The sequence below is a fragment of the Vipera berus genome, assembly GCF_964194415.1.
Source record: "Vipera berus genome assembly, chromosome: 4".
Lineage (NCBI taxonomy): Eukaryota > Metazoa > Chordata > Lepidosauria > Squamata > Viperidae > Vipera > Vipera berus.
In genome coordinates this window covers 23906487-23930190 of record NC_138206.1, presented here as the reverse complement: position 1 = coordinate 23930190, position 23704 = coordinate 23906487, and the positions used below count along the sequence as shown (strand labels likewise).

The following is a 23704-nucleotide window of genomic DNA, read 5'->3' as shown; positions in this document are numbered from 1 at the left end:
TGACTACTATTTTTGTATCAAAAAAAGGATGATGACTGAGCAGGATTCAGCAAGTGCTTTCAACGATTAAGTGCCCTAATCTTGGAATATTTCTAGAGGATAGGATTGGAACACATGGAAGTGATGCTCCACCTATTAATTATTTATAAACTTGTTAGCCTCTTTCAGGTTAGGGACCATTAAGAAAGGGGTCAAAAATAAAACTGTCAATATTAAAAATCTTTTGCAAAAAAAATGTGTTGCAGCCATGCTTGGATTATTGAATGGGATCCAAGTGGGAAAGAGAAGAAAAAAGGAAAGAAAGAAAGAAAGAAAGAAAGAAAGAAAGAAAGAAAGAAAGAAAGAAAGAAAGAAAGAAAGAAAGAAATGGAAGGGAGGGAGGGAGGGAGGGAAGGAAGGAGGCAGGGAGGGAGGGAGAAAAAATATTGAAAAAGAACAAAATCAGGAGCCTGGAACATAACAAAGATTATTTATGAATAAATGATGGTTAGAGTAAAGATCGATACATAAGGATTCTATCATATTCTACTGCCAGATTGTAAAAAAAAATTCCTATCTTCTACTAAGTATTTCTTTTTAAATTTATAATAATTGTATTAAAGTTTACAGATTGCCTACATCGTAGCCAAATTCTGTGCAGCATGTAAAATCCAATATGAGATCTTGAGTCCAGAGTTCTGCTTACACATCTATCCAATAAATAAATAAATAAATAAATAAATAAATAAATAAATAAATAAATAATAAATAAATAAATAAATAAATAAATAAATAAATAAATAAATAAATAAATAATAAAATGATAGTCCATCCACATTTGAGATATTCCCATAAAAATGTGAAATTGACTATGTTCATCTCAATCTAGCTTTGGTATCAGTATTATCTTCTTTTTCTTTGTCTTAGACTGTTGATTTTTAACCAGAATAAGAGTTTAAATAATTCTTTCTAGGAACTTCCTAAATATAACTTTGGGCAAATCTGTGTCTCTCAGTGTACTGAGTGTACTCAGTGTACTAGCATCAAAAGACCAAACTTTACTATCCTAATTTCTACAAAGAAAAGCTGTGATATAAAACTTGAAAAATAAATATGTGAAAGAATGACTGTGTTCCCACTATATGTATTTTTTAAGTTGTGAGTGTTTTCAGTGTGGTAGAGAGAAAAGGATTGTTAGGGGCTATATATCTACAGGAACGCACATTTTCTCCATGAAAACATTTACATTTTGCATGTTCTATTTAAAAACTAAGAGAATAACCTATGCCAGTTGTAAAACTACTAAGGAAAAGGATGTGAATCAGAAATACATCCTTAAAACAGTAGTCACAATGGCAAAGATATCTTAAAATAAAATTAAAGACTTTGGGTTAAAGATGGGCACATAATACAATGAAAGATCAAACAATTTAAACCAAAAAAAGACATCAGGTTCTTGTCCAAGTAAGCCTTACAATTGGGGTGGCAATTCAGACATACCGGGTCATAGTTGAAAAACGTTCCTACCTATATTCACAAACCACTTCAGGAATCAGAAAGACTTGGATGGAGAGTCTGAAAAGTTTTCTCAGTCTGACCTACATAAGGACCTGAACTTTTCATACACCTACAGCAATAAAAGCTTCTGGCCTTTTCTTGTTCTGCCTTTTAAGAGATCCCAGATCTGATGGTCTCAGACTCTGAAGAGTTGCTATAGTCCAACTGTTATATTATTGGGTTAATTGGAACAGAAGCTTGGCCCAGATTAAGATTTAATTTTCAAGTGACTCTGAATTACTGTAGGCTAGTGTTAGGTGTAATAAACATTTATTCAAGTTTCTACTTTTTTCACACACTCTGAAAAGAACTCTAGTATACCAGAAATGATTATAAGTAGGAATCTGATTAATACTATGAAGATGTTGCTTTAGAAACAAAACAGTTGAAGGAAACCAAGAATGTGACTGCCCCTTCAAAAATTAACTTAAAATAGATCTCTGGGCTAGTCAAGAACCCCACAAGGAAGACATTAATCATCCCTCTTTCTTTTGCCAAGAATGACAGTGGATTGGAAGACTGAACAGCAAGACACATTCCTGGAAAATCATATTCCAGATCTGCCTGTTTCAGTGCTTGGTCAGCATATGTTCTATCCTAAACGAAGAGGACATTTGAAAAGAACGTCAGAGTTGCAGGACATTTTACAGAAATTGCATATATTATTGGGATACAACCAGAAGAAGTACAATAAATATTTTACTGGGGATATATGAAGAGAATTATGCTATAATTATTTTTTCCTTCAGTTAAAATTCCACTTTTTCTTTCTTTCCCCTTTTCTCTCCCAGCTCTTCAATCATTCATGGTGATTTGTATGTGTTCTTGTGGCACTTGATCCTGCAGAATCTGATCAGGCCATGATCACGCAGAACATCTTATTTAAGGATTATAGCTTTTGAAATATGTAGCTGGGATCAGAACCAGTCTGGTGTAGAGATTGAGGTGCTGGCCTAGGAACCAGGAGACTGTGAGTTTTAGCCCTACGAGTTGAGTGGCTTTCTGCCAGTCACTCTTTCTCAGCCCAACTCACCTCACAGGGTTGTTGTTGTGTGGAAAATAGGAAGAGAAGGAAGAAGTATTAGATATGTTTACTACTTTGAGTTACTTATAAAGGTGGGATAAAAACCATCTTTTTAAAATTAAATAAATAAATCTATTACTGATGGAGAATGCTAACATATATATAGCAATAAGTGAGCAAGTAACCACTGAGTAGCAAAATACACATGATGTTGCCCTGACTTGACAATTCAGAACAGTTCATTGTACTCCTACTATACTGGGAAATTTTTGAACATGCAAAAGTTACAAGCAGACTGGAAATTTTGTATATCCTAAATGTACAGGATACTAATTTGAGGAAATAGAATGTAAGATAATTTCTGGTAGATCATTCTGTAAATTGAGCAAGGTTTGTTGAAGACTGTATGTGACCAGATATAAAAAGAAAAAATCCAGAGTGTCCATACTAAGACTTTTTTCATTTATATGGTCTTTCTCTTTTCCACTTTATCCAGCATTAAGACCATTAAGACTATTTAATTTGTTGAAATTTCTGAAAATTGAAGATGGTGCTAAGAACCACCTAAAACATATGGGAGGATGGACAGAAATGGACCCATCTAAGAATGTAGGAAAAGCAATACTGGGATACAATCCTCAAAATGACAGAATGATCTCAGTTCGAATCCAAGGCAAACCATTCAATATCACAGTAGTCCAAGTCTATGCCCCAACCACCGGTGCTGAAGAGGATGAAATTGACCGGTTCTATGAAGCCCTACAGCACCTTATAGAACTAACACCAAAAAATGATGTCCTTATCATCATGGGGGATTGGAATGCTAAAGTAGGAAGCCAAAAGATAACTGGAATAACAGGGAAGTTTGGCCTTGGAGTACAAAATGAAGCAGGGCACAGGCTGATAGAATTTTGTCAAGAGAATACGATGATCATAGCAAACACACTTTTCCAACAACCCAAGAGACGGCTCTACACATGGACATCACCAGACGGTCAACACAGAAATCAGATTGACTATATGCTCTGCAGCCAAAGATGGAGAAGCTCTATACAGTCAGTAAAAACAAGACCAGGAGCTGACTGTGGCTCAGACCATGAGCTTCTCATTGCAAAGTTTAGGCTTAAACTGAAGAAAGTAGGGAAAAGCACTAGGCCAGTCAGGTATGAATTAAATCATATCCCTGTTGAATATACAGTAGAGGTGACAAATAGATTTAAGGAATTAGATATGATAGACAGGGTGCCTGAAGAACTATGGACAGAGGTTCGCAACATTGTACAACAGGTAGCAACCAAAACCATCCCAAAGAAAAAGAAATGCAAGAAAGAAAAATGGCTGTCTGAGGAAGCTTTGCAAATAGCTGAGGAAAGGAGGGAAGCGAAAGGCAAGGGAGAAAAAGAAAGATATGCCCAATTGAATGCAGAATTCCAGAGAATAGCTAGAAGAGATAAGAATGCCTTCTTAAATGAACAGTGCAAAGAAATAGAAGAAAACAATAGAATAGGGAGGACCAGAGATCTTTTCAAGAAAATTGGAGAGATGAAGGAAACGTTTCATGCAAAAATGGGCATGATAAAGGACCAAAACGGCAGGGACCTAACAGAGGCAGAAGAGATTAAGAAGAGGTGGCAAAATTACACAGAAGAAATATACAAGAATGAGCTTAACGTCCCTGATAATCACAATGAGGTGGTCACTGACCTTGAGCCAGACATCCTAGAATGTGAAATGAAGTGGGCCTTAGAAAAGCTGAGCAACAACAAAGCTAGTGGAGGTGACAGTATTCCAGCTGAACTATTCAAAATCTTAAAAGACGATGCAGTAAAAGTGCTACACTCAATTTGCCAGCAAATTTGGAAAACTCAACAGTGGCCACAGGATTGGAAAAGATCAGTTTACATTCCAATTCCAAAGAAAGGCAATGCCAAAGAATGTTCAAACTATCGCACTATTGCACTCATTTCTCATGCTAGTAAAGTTATGCTTAAAATCCTACAAGCTAGACTCCAGCAGTATGTGGATCGAGAACTACCAGAAGTACAGGCAGGATTTTGAAGAGGCAGAGGAACCAGAGATCAAATTGCCAACATACGCTGGATCATGGAGAAAGCTAGAGAGTTCCAGAAAAACATCTACTTCTGCTTCATTGACTATGCTAAAGCCTTTGATTGTGTGGATCATAACAAACTGTGGCAAGTCCTTAAAGAGATGGGTGTACCAGACCATCTTATTTGTCTGTTGAGAAACCTATATGCGGGCCAAGAAGCAAGAGTGAGAACTGGACACGGAACCACTGATTGGTTCAAAATTGGGAAAGGAGTCTGGCAAGGCTGTATACTGTTGCCTTGCCTATTTAACTTATATGCAGAGCATATCATGAGAAAGGCAGGGCTAGATGAATCAAAAGTTGGAATTAAGATTGCTGGAAGAAATATCAACAACCTAAGATATGCAGATGATACCACTCTAATGGCAGAAAGTGAAGAGGAACTGAAGAGCCTCTTGTTGCAAGTGAAGAAGGAGAGTGCAAAACTTGGGTTGAAACTAAACATTAAGAAAACCAAGATCATGGCATCCGGCCCTCTCAATTCCTGGCAAATAGATGGGGAAGAAATGGAAGTAGTGACAGATTTTATTTTCCTGGGCTCCAAGATCACTGCAGATGGGGACTGCAGATGACTGACCCATTGCGACCCTATGGACAACGTTCCTCCAGGCCTTCCTGTCCTCTACCATCTTCTGGAGTCCATTTAAGCTCACGCCTACTGCTTCAGTGACTCCATCCAGCCACCTCATTCTCTGTGGTCCCCTTCTTCTACAGTAGTGCCCTCAATCTTTCCCAGCATTAGGCTCTTCTCCAGTGAGTCCTTCCTTCTCATTAGGTGGCCAAAGTATTTGAGTTTTAGCTTCAGGATCTGGCCTTCTAAAGAGCAGTCAGGGTTGATCTCCTCTAGGACTGACCGGTTTGATCGCCTTGCAGTCCAAGGGACTCGCAGGAGTCTTCTCCAGCACCATAGTTCAAAGGCTTCAATTCTTTGGCGCTCAGCCTTTCTTATGGTCCAGCTTTCACTGCCATACATTGCAACTGGGAAGACCATAGCCTTGACTATACGCACTTTTGTTGACAGGGTGATGTCTCTGCTTTTTAGTGTGCTGTCTAGATTTGCCATGGCTTTCCTCCCAAGGAGCAAGCGTCTTTTAATTTCTTGGCTTACCAAATGACTATGGTAAATCAAATTCAAAACTATTTATAACAATCAATTTTCTTGCACTTTTTCTTCTACCTATGCTAGAAGCAAATCTCTGTGGAGTAGGCAAACTGTTCATCTGTTTCTTGACTGAGAACTTTCACAGGAATTAAAATGAGATGGCCTTGTGAATTGGCTTTTTAAGAGGTTAAGTACACTCATTTTTTATAAGTTGTGATGCACATAAAAAAATAGATGAAGCTTTGGTTCATATCATCACAGCTACCATCTTGACTTTTTGACCCTATACCATGGATACTGCTGCTCCAGTTGGTCACCTTACTTATCCATCTCTGAAAAGGAGGCAGGACGCCAAACGAGGAGCTTTTAGTACAGCGATTCCAGTGAAGCAGACAGCACAGCACTTAAGTTAAACCAAACACATATTTTCTTGGGATTGCGCTGTGGAAGGCAGCCAATAGTCTAACTCATTTGGAGCTCTTAAAATTAAGATGAACATTTTAATTTGAGAATATCCTTAAAGAAGATCTTGAAACTACAATTGGTTCAGAATGGTTATAAGAACTTGGCATTATTATACTTAAATTGCACCTAAAATAATACGGTATGCAGTATAGCACAGTAATATACTACAGTTCTAGAGTAATATAGTAATACTATGATATAGTATAGTATAGCAGTATGGTATATATAGTAACCTGGTAGCCAGTAGTTCAGAGAACTGTGCTGCAGTCAATGATTATATATGTTGCCATTGGTACCGGTTCAATTGATGGCACTTAAAAAGGAAATAGCTATGTACTACAAGTATCTTTCAATATATATTAAACTCAGGATTTATTTTTATAGAAGCTAATGGTATCTACAATAAACTTGTTGGTTTGCTTGCTTGCTTTTTAGGAACATCTGAACACTCAAATCTGGAGCTAATAACATTGACCTGCACCTGTTTGACAGCCACACTCTTCTGGCTCCTGTTAACACTCTTCATACGAAAGCTAAAAAGGGTAAATTCAAAGCTGTCAAAATCTTCTGTCTTAGAGGTTACTTTAATGCATGGTTGTCCAGCCTTTTGGCTTGTCTGGGCTGCCTTGAGTGAAGAGAAATTGTTGCATATAAAATATATAATATAGTTAATGTAAATACGTAAGTAAGCTTCCTTTATTTTTTTAAATATATTTACAATCTTGTGGGGCTGCATTACTAGCTGCCCAGGGCTGTATGTGGCTCGCAGGACGGACATGCCTCCTTTAGTGTATCTTTTAGCCAGAAGTGTATATTTCAGGGCTATGCATGACAGAGACTCCCAGATTTATATACGACTATGCTCCATTGGCCAGTATACACTAAAAACTGGGTGTACTTGTAAGTAAAGTTAGGTTTAATCAACCTATCATAATTGATTTTTACAACTTTCTATTTATCTGAAGCACAAATTCATTTCTTCTTATCTTATTTTACAAAACTTTTGAGATGCCTACATTCTCTCAGACTTGGAACCCATGCATAGGTATTTTTGGTATTTTCCAGTGCCCTCCCCCTTTTCTTAGCATAAATTCGGGGGGGGGCATGCGGGCATGTGTACCTGTCTCGGCGGGTGCTTTTTTATTGGCTTAAAGCACAAAATTCTCCCGTTTCTTCCTCAAATGAATTCACCACTGTGATTACCATAAGTCATCCGTGCAGATCTCTTTTCTTTTACGGTTCCAGAGTGGAGTCTAGATATTCCACACACACACACCCCGTGGTGCAGGGTTGCTCATATTCTTTTTTTAAAAAAATAATTTTATTAAAATTACAATTTAAAAAGTAAAAACTAATGCAAATTACAAAAAAAAGAGAAAAAAAGAAAAATAGGAAAAAATAGAAAAGGGGAAAGAGGGGAAAAATAAAGAAGTAAATTCCTCTATCACAAGACCAAACAATTCTGATAACTTATCTCCATCCCTTAAAATATATCTCACAGTCTTTTCTTTCCATATCTCATCTCTTAACCAGCTTAAATTTTCTCAAGTAGGTTCCCATATCATATACATGATTTAGGACTCACTAGTCATCACATCTTCTAATTAGAGTATAAAGATACCCACCACCCCTTTTTAGAGAACACATCCTCCTGAGATATCCTTTATCTCAGCCCCAGGTTTCCTAAGGAGGCAGCTTACATTCATCTTTGGCTGTTTTAAAATAGAGCTTTTTTCCCCCGTTCTCCCAACACAAGACTTGCTGCAGAAATATTCTACTGTACGATGTCTCATTGACGAAGTTAAACATGACATAATCTGGGCTTGAGATCTGCCCAGATCCTTTTGGTTACTTCTGATTGCTGCAGATATAACACTAGTCCTGGAGCTTACAAAATGCTGTTCGGGCATTAAGCAGGCCCCCATCTGTGCATGCATATTTTGAAACATGGTTAGACTCATAATGGTACAGAAGGTTGATTTAACCTGAGGGAGACAGCCAGGTTACATGGAATCAAAAGATGTGATTTTCATTAAACATCCAACACTTGAAATAGTAATCCCAGAGAGAATGAAGAAGAGCTTCACGCTGAATACCTAGGTTGATCTTTGGGATCTCAATCATACCAAGATGTGAGAGGTCAGTGGCACTTGACCTCAGCTTGCTTGCTGAATCACAGATGGAATCCACAGGACTCATCAGATTTCCCATCTGATAGCAGAAAAATGGTATCTTCATATCTTTTAAACTGAGTGAAGACAAGCATGACTGCAAAAGTACCCATTTTATAAACATTTTCTGTTCATATCACCCTTTATCTCAAATAGTTTTATATTTTAAAAATATGCTAATTAATGTCCTAAAATTGAATTTAGAAAGCAATTATTGGATAAATGAATATGAATATTTCATTTAAGTATCTTGCAAATTGAGTGTGCCATCAAGAGCACAGGCTGGAATTTCTCCATTTTTCTCTGAGTCAAGGATAATTAGCTTGATCATCTATATAGATACATACTCATGCCTAAATCTCTCCAAAATCAGTGAGGCTTCTTCAGAAATAAGTATGTATAGGATTACAGTTTTAATCCTTCCTAGAGGCTAGTGATTCTAAATTATTTTTAGCAATGATTATGGGAAACAAGATTGTCTAGAGGGAAATGCAAATTCTTGAACATTTGAAAAATGCATGCACAAAATGTTACTGATTAATGTTTTGCAGATTGCATCTAAGCATTGCACAACTTTTAAACCACATTTGGTCCCTCTCTCTCTCTTTCTCTTTTTTAAAACAAACATTGACAGCTGAACTTATCTGTTGCATATGCCAGAATTTTGTTTTGTGAATGGCTGTCAGCCAAATCTATTTTTAGGGGTCAAGGTTAATCATTTTCTCAAAATATCCTTGCTTGAAAATACAGGCTCAAATCTCTATCGCATGGCTATTATCTGAGGATGTTTTCATATGGATTTAATATTAACAATAAAAAGAAGCACAAATCAAGCATCCAATACATAAGTGAGAGAAAGTGGTACAAAGTGTGGCCATAATGAAAATCTACATCACAAAATTAAAGTGGAAAATCTCGAGAATATTATATACAGATGTGCAGAAAATGTACATCTGTAATGTGAGTTGCTTCTGTAATCATATCTAATTAATCTACCATTTTTCTGAGCAGAATCCAAACAACTTTGTCAGAATTGCTTTACATCCTATAGTGACAATGGAATTTAAACATTCTTTTCTAGCCTTCTTCTTCTGAAATAAAGACAGACTATTTGTCAATCATAATGGATCCTGAAGAAGTCCCTTTGGACGAACAATGTGAACGGCTTCCTTACGAGGCCAGCAAATGGGAGTTTGCCCGGGAAAGGCTTAAGCTGGGTAAATATATCTATATTATTGTGAATGAGTAGGATGAGAATTTTAAAATGCTGGTCATCTTCTATGACCATCTGATTTATTGACTAAAACTCGGATAGGAATTTTTTATTTATCAAAGGAAGTATTAATTGGGATGATTCATTCCCTTCTGTATAGCTAGAGGTAGGCATATGCAATCCATAAGCAAATACACTGGAGAAGAGGCAGCTACATTAAACCCAACTTATAATAATTCTAGTGGCTCCTGCATTTCCCTTCTTCTTTTGAAAATATATGTAGAATTTGAATTAGGACATATATATTCTAAAAAACAAGATTTTTGTCTTAAATGTGCACACAGTAAAATTATATTTACCATAGTTTAAAAAAACCTCAGTAAAAATATTTCATTCTCAAAAACTGAGATTTTCTACAGGAACGACATCCCCAGGGCTCTGCAGGGATTTGTTTAAAGGGTTCCAGACAGTGTTCAAGTTGTGCAGCCATACAAATTCTCTATATAGATATTTGCTTTAAGGTAGCATTTTTCTGTGTGCTGCAACTGGATGCCTTTCACAAAGTAGTGCTCTGAGGTTCTCTTCTGGTACTGTGTATAGGCACAATGCAATTGCTGATTAGGCAGATTAGAAAGTGTAGGTAGAATTGTGGCCTGAGTCCACTGCATGCCATTCTCTGCTGTTCAAAGTGCTGCTTCGTTTTACCTAATGATACATGCATTTTACCATCAAAACCCTGCTCATTAGAGACACAATGTTTTTCTTTCATTCCCCCATGCCTGTTTCTAGAATGGGGAATCCTGGAATGAAAAAAAAAATAGCTGCTCTATGAAATCTTGATTCCTTTGGCATTATGAGAGTGACCCATTTGTTGAAGGAAGTGCACTGATAGATTTCAAGTGCATTAACTCAACAATATAACGCATGAATGAAACAAATATGTGTCTTCCAGAATGTGAACAAGTATCACCAAAGCACTAGGAAGCCACAATGGTTCATATGTTTACCATTTATTTGTGTTGGTCAAGGTTGAGTTAATTCAGTTCCTTAAGTTCAAGCTTGTAGTTAGGAGTTAAGGTACAGATCAGAACTAAGATCAGTGTAAGTGATGTGTGTTTGTACATAAGAAAGGGGAAGGGGAATAGCATAAACAAGGAAAGAATGTTGTGATCATGAATGAAAACCAGATTTTGAAAAATTGGCTGAGTTCAACATGTTCCTAAATCATCTTTTGCCCAACTCTCAGCTACAGGGGAGTCAGTCCAAGCGCACACTGCCCTTGGCAGCACAGAGAGCTATTATCTACCAAACATGACATGTTCTTGCGGAGTTTCTCATTCTTAGTCTCACACATAATTTCCTTCTTCAACAGGAAAAAAGCTAATGATTCATTAATATAAAGCAACTGTATGAATCTTAGTGTTTTTCAGTAATTTTTTGTGGAAATTGGGATTACACTGGTAGTCTTGAAAGTTGCCAAGGTTGGACACTCCTGGCCTGCATGATATGTCCAGGTCCAGAGAGATGATTTTTTTGCTTTTATTCCTACTAGTCTCTATAAGCGAAAGAAGAGGGCTCTCCAAAGAGGAGAGATGCTGGTTAGTCTCACACATCATAATGAGCCAAAAATGTAGCTTGTTCGATATTGGCTTGGTATATTACATGAACCCCACAACTGTGGTTTGGAAACCATGGTTATATTTATATGAAGCTAACCAGGTGGCTTATTCTGTAAACTGGTTAAATAAAATGTGGCTTAGCATAATGTATAAGAAAGACTAATGTTTTTCTATAAGGTAAAGGTTCCCCCGCACATGCGTGCTAGTCGTTTTCGACTCTAGGGACCGGTGCTCATCTCCATTTCAAAGCCGAAGAGCCAGCGCTTGTCCGAGGACGTCTCCGTAGTCATGTGGCCGGCATGACTAGATGCCAAAGGTGCACGGAATGCTGTTACCTTCCCACCGTAGTGGTCACTATTTTTCTACTTGCATTTTTACATGCTTTCGAACTGCTAGGTTGGCAGAAGCTGGGACGAGTAACAGGCACTCACTCTGTTACGCGGCACTCAGGATTCGGCCCGCCAAACTGCCGACCTTCTGATCGACAAGCTCAGTGTCCTAACCCACTGAGCCACCACATCCCTTTTGTTTTTCTATACCCATACTAAATTCATTGAGGTCTAAGAAGCTATGATGTACATATTATGGCTATGCTGGCATATCCAATCACCAAACAATCCATCTATTTATCAAAAGGCAAAATGATTCAGTTGCTCTCCATCAGCTTCAAGCTCTCCAGAATCTCAATCACAAGCAATTTATCTTTGTCTTTTTTTTCTGTGCAGGGGCCAATGCCAAACAAAGAACTGAGTTACAGTTACTCATTATTCCTATTCTTTAGAACTGCTCGAGCAAACTATGTCAGGCCTAGAGACAGTCTTGGAAATAAAAATAATCCTTAAGACAACCAATTTGCTTTATACTGTGTTAACGTTTCCCTTACCTCACCATTGATGAACAAAACAAATTTGTAGCAAATGCAAAAAATGGGTATAAATCAAAATAGATGAAAGGGTGGACGTTTATACTGAATGAATTACTCAGCAAGAGCTCAGAAGTCAAGCAAAGAACTAAAGGAATATTGATCTATAAACTCCTCTGCATAAAATAAAAACAAAACTGGAAGTTTTTCTGTTGGGAAAGCCTAGGAACATGCCTTTATAACAAAACAATCATTTAAATCCAGTATAGTGAAAACTACAAGACAAGATTGGTAGCCAGAAATAGCTGCAAACATATATTTAAAACTATAGTGATACAATAGTTCATCACTAAAGGGTACAAAGCAAAGAAAATCTTTATGTGGTCAAAAAAGGTACTTTGTACATCATCATCAAGAAAGGAATTCTTGCTTGGGTTGCATATTTCCAATTGAAGAGGCATGTGTGCAAATTCTATAAAATATCTGCAACTTATCAGCATTATATTAAAAAAGTAGCCAAATATCAAATGGTACAGTAATTGCTCAGTCAGAATTAGATAAAACCATGCTTCTGTCCATCCACTAGCTCCAAGGTCTAAGATCTGCATTTATTTATCTTATTTACGTATTATATTTATTAACCAAATTTGTAGACTGCCAAACTTCCAACAATTTTGGTGAATTTAGTCAAGAAAGTGATTTTTTATGATTTTTTTTCCTCCAATTTTAAAGCGCAAGGGCTCTCATACTTGATGTCTTTGTAAAATAAATGGATCATTTTTATATCTAATAGATAGAACATTCCACATAAAAAAGCTATTCTCTCTCTTTGTTAGTCTTCCCCTATACTATTCTACTGAAACAATCTTCGTGGGAAAAGTTTTGAGTTTGTAAATTCTTAGTTCCAATCCTGTTTAAATCTATACCATGTAAAGAGCCTTGGTGGAGCATGGGCTAATGCCTCCTTAAGTAACACCAGCTGCCTGCAATTAGTGCAGGTTCGCATCCCACCAGGCTCAAGGTTGACTCAGCCTTCCATCCTTCCGAGGTAGGTAAAATGAGGACCCAGATTGTTGGGGGCAATAAGCTGACTTTGTAATAATGCCGCTTGGGGTGTGTGTGAAAGCCCTAATAAGCAGGGATATACATAGAATGAAGGCTACTGCTAAGCACATTGATTTGTGCTTTAAATTGTAAGCCGCCCTGAGTCTTCGGAGAAGGGCGGGATATAAATGGGATTAAAATTAAAAAAATTAAATTAAAATTAAAGTATGTTCAGGATGTAAACACCAGATTCAGTCAGTATATTCAGACATTTTGCTAAGAATGCTGAAGTTAGGCCATGACATAAAGAAAAGTCCTGAGAATAAGGCATGTTAATAAAGGCTAATTGTTTATTCCTATCTTGCTTTTGGCCTAATATCATAAAAGACCCCAACTAAAGACACAGCATAATTTTTCAGAGGATAAATATGAAGAAAGGAGAATTTACTGCAGAGGTACCAGGGACTTGCATCTCAAAACTAATTATTACCAAATCTTTTTTTTTTAAACCCCATTTATATCCCGCCCTTCTCCGAAGACTCAGGGCGGCTTACAATCTAAGCACAATGTACTTAGCAATAGCCTTCATTCTATGTATATGCCTGCTTATTAGGGCTTTTGCCCTCCCCCAAGCGGCATTATTACAAAGTCAGCTTATTGTCCCCAACAATCTGGATCCTCATTTTATCTACCTGAGAAGGATGGAAGGCTGAGTCAACCTTGAGTCTGGGTGGGATGCGAACCTGCAATAATTGCAGGCAGCTGGTGTTACTTAAGGAGGCATTAGCCCACTGCTCCACCAAATCTTGAATATATCCTGTTAATCAAAATAGCCAAAACTGGGCTACATGATCCAGAAATCTGACCTGATATGAGGCAGCTTCCTTACTGAAAATAGAGTCTTTGGACATTTCTCAATAATGTGCAACCCTTCCTAAATCTATTCACAAATGAAACTACAAATAAGACATTATAAACGATCTAGGATGTTTAATCACAGAAAATCATAATCATTTCCCAAGGCCATATTGGCTCTTCCCATTGAAGATGATGACAGCAATGCCACTGGTAGTGCACTTTGCATTACATTGCCATCAGCTGCTTAATGAAAAGCCATGGTCGCCTTCTGGCCCTATACAACTTAACCGTGCATTCTAGTTAGGAAAAAAAACAAACTTCAGAGAGTATTCTGCCATTGCTTCAAATGAGATGTAGCTCACTTTTCATTTAGTAATAAAATTGCTTTCTGTGTAATTAACTTCCTATGCCCTTGGGAGGAGTTTATTCAGTTTATAAAACAAGGAAAATTTCATCAAGGTCTTAAAGTTTTCAAGTATGTTCAACAAATCCTTAAGAGCCTGCATTTGGCAGTAAAATGTAATGTGACTAAAACCAGAGTACAACAACAACAAAAAAAAAAACAAGAATGGGGGTAGGAGTAAGGGAATTTTATTAGATTTTTCCGTGAAACGGAGATTCTTCAAACCGAAGACATATATAGAAAATTATGTCAATGTTTAGCTACAGCAATATCCCTGTGGTATTTAAGGATACAGAATGAGGTTTATGAGTTGTTTATTTCAGTGTGTAAATAAAATATTAATGGACTTTTTAAAAAATGCAAAATTATCAGTCTATAAATATGAACAAATGAACAGTAATATAGAATCCTAGTATCATAGTGTAGGTGAGGCTATTTAGGAGTCCAGTCTCTTAGTGCAAGAGTTCAATAGAAAATATTTTCAGCTAACGTTTTCCTACTTGTCCATACTCAACAAAGAAGGGCTATTTAATTTCACTGATCCCACAGCATTTTTTTTTACTATCTCTTCTGTCTTATCTTTTCAAAGCTATTTCAGGTAAGAGCTGAAACGTTTACAGTGTAGGTCCTAGGTCAATTCTACAGAAAAGGTGTTCCATAGTATGGGTGCCATTGTTGACAAAGACTTATATTAAACCTCTGCCAGGAAGACCAGAAAAAGGGTCTTAGCAGAAAATCTCAAAAATAGTTGGGAAAAGGTGTGATCTGATGCATTTGGTCTTAAATAAGCATGGTTGTAAAATATGTTGACTAGTTTCCAGGAGAAAATAAGAAAATCAATGAATTTATTTAAAAACTTTTAAAATATGAATATGAACTTGACTGTACTAGCCAAATTATGACAATAGTGAGTTGGCCCAAGATATTGGTTGAGATAATATGTTTTTTTTGTTTTGTAGTGCAAATTCCTTGGAACTTCAAGTCAATTTGTCATTTCTTAATATAACCCAGAAACATGTTACCAAAAAACACTATAGCTGAGGCTAAAATATACAGGATCACAAGTAGTAATTCCCCCCTCCCCTTACTGACCATATTGAGTTCACGGTCTCTATTCCTATTTTTTTCTTACAGTGTTTTAAACAGCTTAAAATCCTGCACTTTAAAATAATTTCACATAGGTCAGTAAAATGCCAGTTCATTTTATCGCAAATTCTGAATATTCATGATTTTTTGGTAGAATACTGACATGTTCATACCAATAGAGCTTTAAAATATTGGAGAGTGTAATATTGTAATTTCACCCAAAGCTGTCTCACTTTTAAAAAATAATGTCACAAACAACTGATTTCTTTTTGATGCAGGAAAGACACTTGGAAGAGGTGCTTTTGGGAAAGTAGTGCAAGCCGTTGCATTTGGAATTAAGAAATCACCCACATACAAAGTAGTTGCTGTGAAAATGCTGAAAGGTATGTATAAGCTTGACTCAAGGAAATCCTTATAATTATGGGGCATACATTTGATTCATAGTTGATGGTAATCAAAATGAATGCATTCTCATTTTCAAATGTTCAAAAATTTTAACCATTGCAATTTATTACATAATATATTGTATTTTTGTGACAATATAGTGACAGACAACAGCTTTTGAAAATGGCTGAGCTATAATCATTGTAGCTTTCTCATTCTCTATACCAGTATAATCATTCTCTCTCTCTCTCTCTCTCTCTCTCTCTCTCTCTCTCTCTCTCTCTCTCTCTCTCATGCAAAACATTAAACATTAAATTATAAAAGCTGAAATGATCAACCTCCTGGTGAAAGATTTATAGACAAAATTCAACCCTTAGTCAGTTCCATGGGTGTCCTGGAACATCATCCAAATCTCCAGACCCAGATTTGACATCAACAAATTCCACCTACGTAAACAGAGTGAATTGAAGAGGAAGAAAGGCAGGTCTCCAATATAAAAATGAATTATGTCCAACTTGAGAGAACAACCAGTAGCACAACAGAGCCAAGTTTAAGTTCCTAGAACAGCAGACATAATTGCAGTCTGGATTTCCAACTAGTAAAAGAACCCCAGCAATAAAGTGATCTGAAGTTCAGCAAGAAGCATTGGTTAGGACAGGGGTAGGCAACCTTGCTTTTTTATGACTCATGGACTTCAATTCCCAGAATTCCTGAGCCAGCCACAAGTCATAAAAGAGCCAAGGTTGCCTACCCCCGGGCTAGCAGTTAAACCACCTGGCATTTCTAGACCAGAGAAACCTAGCCGTGGAGCTGGCATTCAATCCTTCCCTCTAATTTATCTTATCCTTGTAGAAGGAGCAACAGCAAGTGAACATAAAGCACTGATGACTGAATTGAAGATTTTGACACATATAGGCCATCATCTTAACGTGGTGAATCTGCTGGGAGCTTGCACAAAGGGCAGAGGTAAAAAACAAAAACAAAAGAAATCTCAAGCTCTTATTTATTAGTTTTATTGTTGTGGGGCTAAAAGTAACCTGTTTTGCTTTTGTGTTATGATAGAATGTAGGACAGTTAATAGGGACGCGGTGGCTCAGTGGGTTAGGACACTGACCTTGTCGATCAGAAGGTTGGCAGTCTGGCAGGTCGAATCCCGAGTACCGCATAACAGAGTGAGCGCCTGTTACTCGTCCCAGCTTCTGCCAACCTAGCAGTTCGAAAGCACGTAAAAATGCAAGTAGAAAAATAGGGACCACTACGGTGGGAAGGTAACAGCGTTCCGTGCGCCTTTGGCGTCTAGTCATGCCGGCCACATGACCACGGAGACGTCCTCGGACAAGCGCTGGCTCTTCGGCTTTGAAACGGAGATGAGCACCGGCCCCTAGAGTCGGAAACGACTAGCACGCATGTGTGGGGGAACCTTTACCATTACCTTTAGGACAGTTAATGCTAAGTTCACATCATGTTTTTTTATTGTTTTACCTTTAAGAGAGCTTTTACCTTAAGTCTGTGCTGGTACCATTAGAAGAAGTGCATTTTCTACATTCACCTTGCCATTCACCTTGTTGTTCACAGGACCGTTGATGGTGATTGTTGAATATTGCAAATATGGAAATTTGTCAGGATATTTGAAGAGCAAAAGGGATTTATTTTCTACCCACAAGGTAATGCCTCAAGTGCTTCATTATAGTTTTTCAGTTCATCACAAACCTACTAAATGCATTTTACCTCACTGTATCAAAACAAAGTGATCTCAAAAGAATTCAGAAATAAGACACTGGTGGCTTTGGAGATTTTCCCCCTATAGCTTCACTTTGATTTTTGATTCATCAAGTTACAGGATATCAATTCCACATCAAAACGATCATGTAAATTTATTCCTACAGATATGGCTCGAATAAATAGGGATCTCTGAAGAAGTTTTATATTAGAGGTCAAGGTAATGTGTTAGTATGAAAGTGGGAGTCTGATTAGTGACACAGATTTTATTAATATAACTTAAAGGCAATTTATTTACAGGAAACAAAGGGAGTCAAAGCCTAGCACCTAACTGCATCCTACTAGGAGATGAGTCAAAGAATGTGTGTTCTTTTCATGAGAAGAAAAGCAGTAGGAAATTACCTCAGATTAGCAATCTCAGAGCAATAAACAGAGAAGTTTATCATTATATATACACCACCAGTGGTATTATTGAAGAATTAATACCATTGGATTCACATCTCCAGCAGATACCTTTTAAGATGGTAAGGCAGGGATAGTCAACTGACAGTTCCTTAGCCAAATGTATCCTACAAAATCATAATTATATTTATAATAGCCACATTAAGTGAATACAGTTCCGTTCCTAATTTTATGTATATCTCTGTGTGCATGTGAGGAAAAAACATAAATTTTACAAATCCTCAGTTCAATACTCTTTGGATTATATACGTGATGCCCTGGTCAGTTTTTTCATAATTATCTATCATTAGAATCTTAGTACTACTTATATGTTATAAGATACCTCTGTATCTTCTCTGGCTAATTGTTTTGCTGAGTTGGAAACAGAAACTGTCATCTAACTGAAGTTTTGAAGAAACCACTACTATACTCTAAATCTTAGCATTGTATACAGGTTAACATGAAGGGCAATTCTACATTTTTTTTCAAAATTGGAACTGAAAGGCAGAGAACTGTGTATACTTCTTAAAGCTAATCATGAAGTATAGTCTCTCTTCTAAGCATTCAATATTTTTTATTTTTTCATATCATGTTAATATGGTCCCAAATCTTTGAAAAACATAACTTTGGGTGATACACAAGACTGAATTAAAAAGAAACACCTTTAAATATATAAAGTCATCTTAAAACCTGAAAAAAAAATAACAACACACAAGCAGAGAGGATGACTTTAGCCTTTGTAAGGCTAAAGGATCCCCCTGGTCCCCTGGAATTCCCAAGGCTGATGGCTTGAAAGATTTGTGGAACATTTTCTCTGGTGGGAAAAGATTCCATAATGTGGGTGCCATAGTCATAGACCCTGTCCTGGTACCTGCCAAGTTTAATTCCCTAGTAAGAAAGGACCCACAGTATGCCTTCTCTGCCAGATCTGGTGGGACAAGCAGATATAGTTGAGGAGAGGCAGTCTGACAGATACCCTGGCCCAATGCCATGAAAGGCTTTAAAGGTTAAAAACAATACCTTGAATTGGATCTGGAAGCACACTGGTAACCAATGCCACTCATGGAACATAGGTATAAAGTGTGCTGTTGTAGGACCAGACCTAACTACCAATACCATTGCATTTTGCACCAGGTGAAGCTTCTGGATACCCTTCAAGGGCAGCTCCATGTAGAACGCATTCCAGAAATCCAAATAAGAGGTGACTAGGACATGTTTGACATTGACCAGAACCTCCAGAGATCCAGATATGGAAGCAAATGACTCACAACAGAAAGCTGAACAAAGCTGTGCAAAATCTCCTAGCACAACTGCCACCTGATATTTGAGCAGGGATTGTGAGTCCAGGAGGATCACCAGGTTGAGCACTAGGTCTGTCTAGGATAGTACAACCCCATCTAGCACCAAAGGTGGAATAGTTCTAGAGCTGGAAGATCCTAAAAGGCATTCAGTCTTGCATTCAGACCCTCACAGCCTCCAAGCATTGAGATAAGATGTCCACAGCGTCACTTAGTTCAGCAGGGGTAGAGATGTATAACTAAGTATCATCAGCATACTGATGACACCTTACATCGTGACAGCAGTTGACTCCACCCAGCAGCCGTATAAACAGTAGATATTAAGTAGGAGAGGAGAGAGAGTACTAAACTCTGTAGTACCCTGCATAGTAGGGGCCAAAGGCAGAAAGTCTCTTCTCAACTACCTCCAGCTAGAATCAGCCCTGGAATATGGTATTGCCAAGCTTTGCAAATTTCTTTTCAGTTCAAAGAGATGTACACCTTAAAAGTTGTTGTTTATATATTTAATATCATGCCTTTTCCCTCTTAAGAGTATGTAGCATATATACAAACATTGTGGTTGGTTATCATTGTGTAGGAAGGATTTTATGAGTTCCATGCTTCTTTAAACTGTCAATACTTTTTAAAATCTCTGTAGGACATTATGTTTATCCTCTCTGCTTTTGCTCCAGGCCATCTTAAATTGATCAAGCTAGAGTTAAGAACATTGACCGGGTAGATGTTAAGTGCACTAAAGTAAGGAAATATGTTTTCCCCTGACAAATTAACTAGTAAACTGAAGATGGAGAGAAGGCTTTCTCTAACAATAGTGGTTTTACTCACTTGCATGAATCATTTCCAAGAGACTTAATTCTCATCACTGAAGAACATTAAGTTATGGAAGGAATTCACTGGCACATTTCAAACTTCTTTGAATGGAAAGACACAAATAACCTACGGCTCGGCCTAAGTAATGTTAAGCACTTCAAAATCACATTGGGTTGGATCCAAAGTTAGTCATACTTAGAACTGACTCCAAATAATGAGATTTAAAACCCTCTGGTTTAAATGGCTCCTTGTTAAATATGAATATCTCTGACTTTATTCCTTTAATTGGCATAGAAGAAATTACAGTCTATGTTTAATTATCATATTGAAGTAGGTGGGACTCAAAAATGTTTTATTATAAGTGGACCATGGAAAATTGAAATTCAACATTGCTTTGCCAATAATTTCTCCTTGTTTAAACAAACAAGTATGGATCCATTCAAAGAAACCCTTTGACAGAGAAGAAGGATGTTGAGCCCATCAGCAGTGGAAAAAAAAGACTGGAGAATGTCCCAAGTCGAGAAAGTTTAGCAAGCTCTGGATTTCAGGAAGATAAAAGTTTCAGCGATGTGGAAGAGGAAGAGGAGGGTAGGTATTAATTCCTTCCTTTTTCTATACAGCCTCAGTAGTTTTACAGTCATGCTCTGCATCTTTGACATTTTCTTGCTCCATTTATCACCCTCATAAACATCCGTGGGAGACACTCAGATCCAAGAAAAGATGGTTTAAAATAAGCTTATTTACAGAATTCCTCAGTCAGACAGGAAGAAGTTGTTACTGTTTCTGTGGTCTCTTCCTTATCCAAGGGGAAGTGTTTAGTATAGCATAAGTTGTTTTTTTTCATCTCCCCCCCCCTCTCTCCCTCCCTCATTAGTGAACTAATTTTGAAATGCTCTAAGGCAAGGGTGTCAAACTGGCCGGATGTGTCACACGCAGGCCATGCCCACCCCGGCTCCGCAAAGGCAAAAAATGTCACGATACATCACAAGATGTATGTATGTTCTAAGATGGCGGCGCCTGGAATGGCTGCGGCTGCATAGGCTCTTGAAGGCGAATAGTTTTGGGAGGGATAGTAAGGGCTATAGGCCACATGATCAGGAAGATTTTAATGTGTTTGAGCAACATGGTGGAACTAAGGTAACATACGACATACGACTGACAATCTTTGCTGGCCTGGCGAGTTTCTAGTTGTTTTGGAACTGTTGGTGAGACCGTTAAAAGTCGTTGGCGCTGTTTGAATTTGTTCTACCAGCAGCAAGATCTGACTGCTGGCCCAGTGATGGATTCTATTGCAAATCAGGGCTGTTTCCAGAGGAGGCAGAGGAGGAGAGGACCTGGAGCTTATGGAGTGAAGGAACTGGATGAGGCTGTCGGCAGGCCCAGAGGAAGAGAGAGAGGCTTTTGGAGAAGTTGGTGGCGGCGGCAGCAGCGTGCTCCAGGGGTGAAAAGAAGCAAGGCCTCTTTAAGGAAAGGGCGGAAGAGTCAGGATCAGAAAAAGGAAAGAAGGCGAGGTTGTCAGAATACAAGCGAATTTGAGGGCTAATCCACATGGAGCCCCATTTCCATCTGTCCTGTTTGCCATCGTTCACTCCCTAGAGACTAAAATGGACAATTTGAAATTTGAGCGGGCCACGAACAAGGAGTATATATCGGAGGTGGTGACCCTTTGAGAGCTGTATGCAACGAAATTTCATTTTGATGTATGCCGATTGGTGTACATTCAAAGTGACAATAAAGTTATCATCATCAATACATCACATGATACAATTGAGTTTGAGACCCATGCTCTGAAGACAGCGAACTAATTCCTGTCAGGATGAGGTCATATTAACTCCTTACATGCTGCTTTGATTTCAGATGTTGGTGATTTCTACAAGTGGCCCCTCACCATGGAAGATCTTATTTCTTACAGCTTCCAGGTAGCCAGAGGCATGGAATTCTTGTCATCTCAGAAGGTTAGTTTTCCTTCTTTGCCTTTGCCTCCAGAATAGTAACAACAACAATAAAAAGAATTGCTAACTAATATGCCCATAGTTCCTAGCTAGTGAGTTATAAGGCTGAGTACTTTTTAAGCTATTTATTAGATTTCCAAACTACCCTACACCACCAATTCCAGGTGGTGTACAGAATGAAGCATAGTATAAAGTACAGTACAATTAATAAAGAAATACCTGGGTAAATAATAAGATATAATCCTGGGGCGGCTACATAATCAATGTAGACTGGAACAGGTACATGTCACTGATGCTCCCATTTTGCTAAGAGCTTGCTTGAGCTCAGCTTTGGGTGCATGAGCATTAATAGTATTGAATGACACCGACACTAAGGCTAAACGTAATCAACATAGCCTTCTGGAAAAGCCAGATTTTTAACTACTCTCTGGGAAGCTATAAAAATAGGAGACATTCTTGCTTGGGATAAGCTGTTCCAAAGGAGGATAAAAGCCAAGGATATGGGATTGCACAATAGTCTTCCGGCTCTAGAAGAGGCTGGCTTGCATAGAAGGAAGAGGACATGTCTGCATTACAAAGGGCATTGGTTGCCCTTCTTGCATATTGATGCCAGTGTCCCTAAGGATTAGTCCTTACCGACAGCAGAAAATGTTGCACTTGACATAGGTACAACTAATCTACTTTAGACTTTCTCTGTACTGTATTACTGTAGTAAAAATGTTATGTGAAAGAGCTTTAACTGACCAAAGTCATGATGAGCAGCAAAGGACAATATGTATGGGTCCATCTGGTGTTTATTTATTATGCTTTTTGTACTCTCTATTTAACGCTGCTTTCTCCAGAAAGGAATATTGTGATGGGTATGTACATATGTATGCATGCATATAACATTCCTCACATTTTTCGCAATTTTCAGATGTAGGAGATTCACGTCGCTTCTTTTTTTGCTGTTGAAAAGTAGACATTCTGTGCTCTTAATGTTGTGTAACAGATTGTGTTTGTGTGTGTGTTATCAACAAGGATATATTTTTGTAGACAAAACTGAAGTTTTAAAATTGTTTATCTCACTAACATTAAATGGTAATAGCCAAAACATGTATGTAGATCAATTCAGGGATTTAGAAAACAGCTGTTTTCCTTCACACTTTTTTCACTCCCACAAACACACACCTTTATTCAAAAACCCATATGTGCTTTCCACCCTGACTATCACTGGAAGAAAGAAAGATAGGAGAAAATGATTGGGTAGTTGGCAGAATAGGATGAAAAATTCCAGAATCCCTTGTGAGAAGATATAATGTACCATGTTTGTCAGAGGTGGTGTTAACTGACTTTAATATATATACAATTTGACAGGGAAATTGTACACCACTCTTAATTTCTCCAAAGCAGCTGAAGGCAGGGCAATCAAAGAAAAGAACCAATCTAGAACTAAGGAGGAATTTCCTGACAGAACAATTAATCAATGGAATGACTTGCCTCCAGAGGTTGTGGGTACTCCAACACTGGAGATTTTCAAAAAGAGATAGGACAACCATTTGTCTGAAATGATATAGGTTTTCCTGCCTGAACAGGGGGTTGGACTAGAAGACCACCAAGATCCCTTCCAA

General features: G+C 37.8%; 1 protein-coding gene across 1 annotated transcript in view; it reads left to right on the top strand.

Annotated features, from left to right (window-relative positions):
- The window catches only part of FLT1 (fms related receptor tyrosine kinase 1), a gene marked incomplete at its 3' end in the record, with an annotated part of 119191 nt that overhangs the window by 77221 nt on the left and 18266 nt on the right, over window positions 1-23704 (top strand). Inside the window, exons 16-22 of the mRNA XM_081326777.1 lie at window positions 6673-6779; window positions 9490-9625; window positions 15772-15876; window positions 16730-16843; window positions 17453-17541; window positions 20571-20730; window positions 22000-22097. Coding sequence (XP_081182903.1) covers window positions 6673-6779; window positions 9490-9625; window positions 15772-15876; window positions 16730-16843; window positions 17453-17541; window positions 20571-20730; window positions 22000-22097 — 809 coding nt within the window. The remainder of the gene's footprint in view (window positions 1-6672; window positions 6780-9489; window positions 9626-15771; window positions 15877-16729; window positions 16844-17452; window positions 17542-20570; window positions 20731-21999; window positions 22098-23704) is intronic.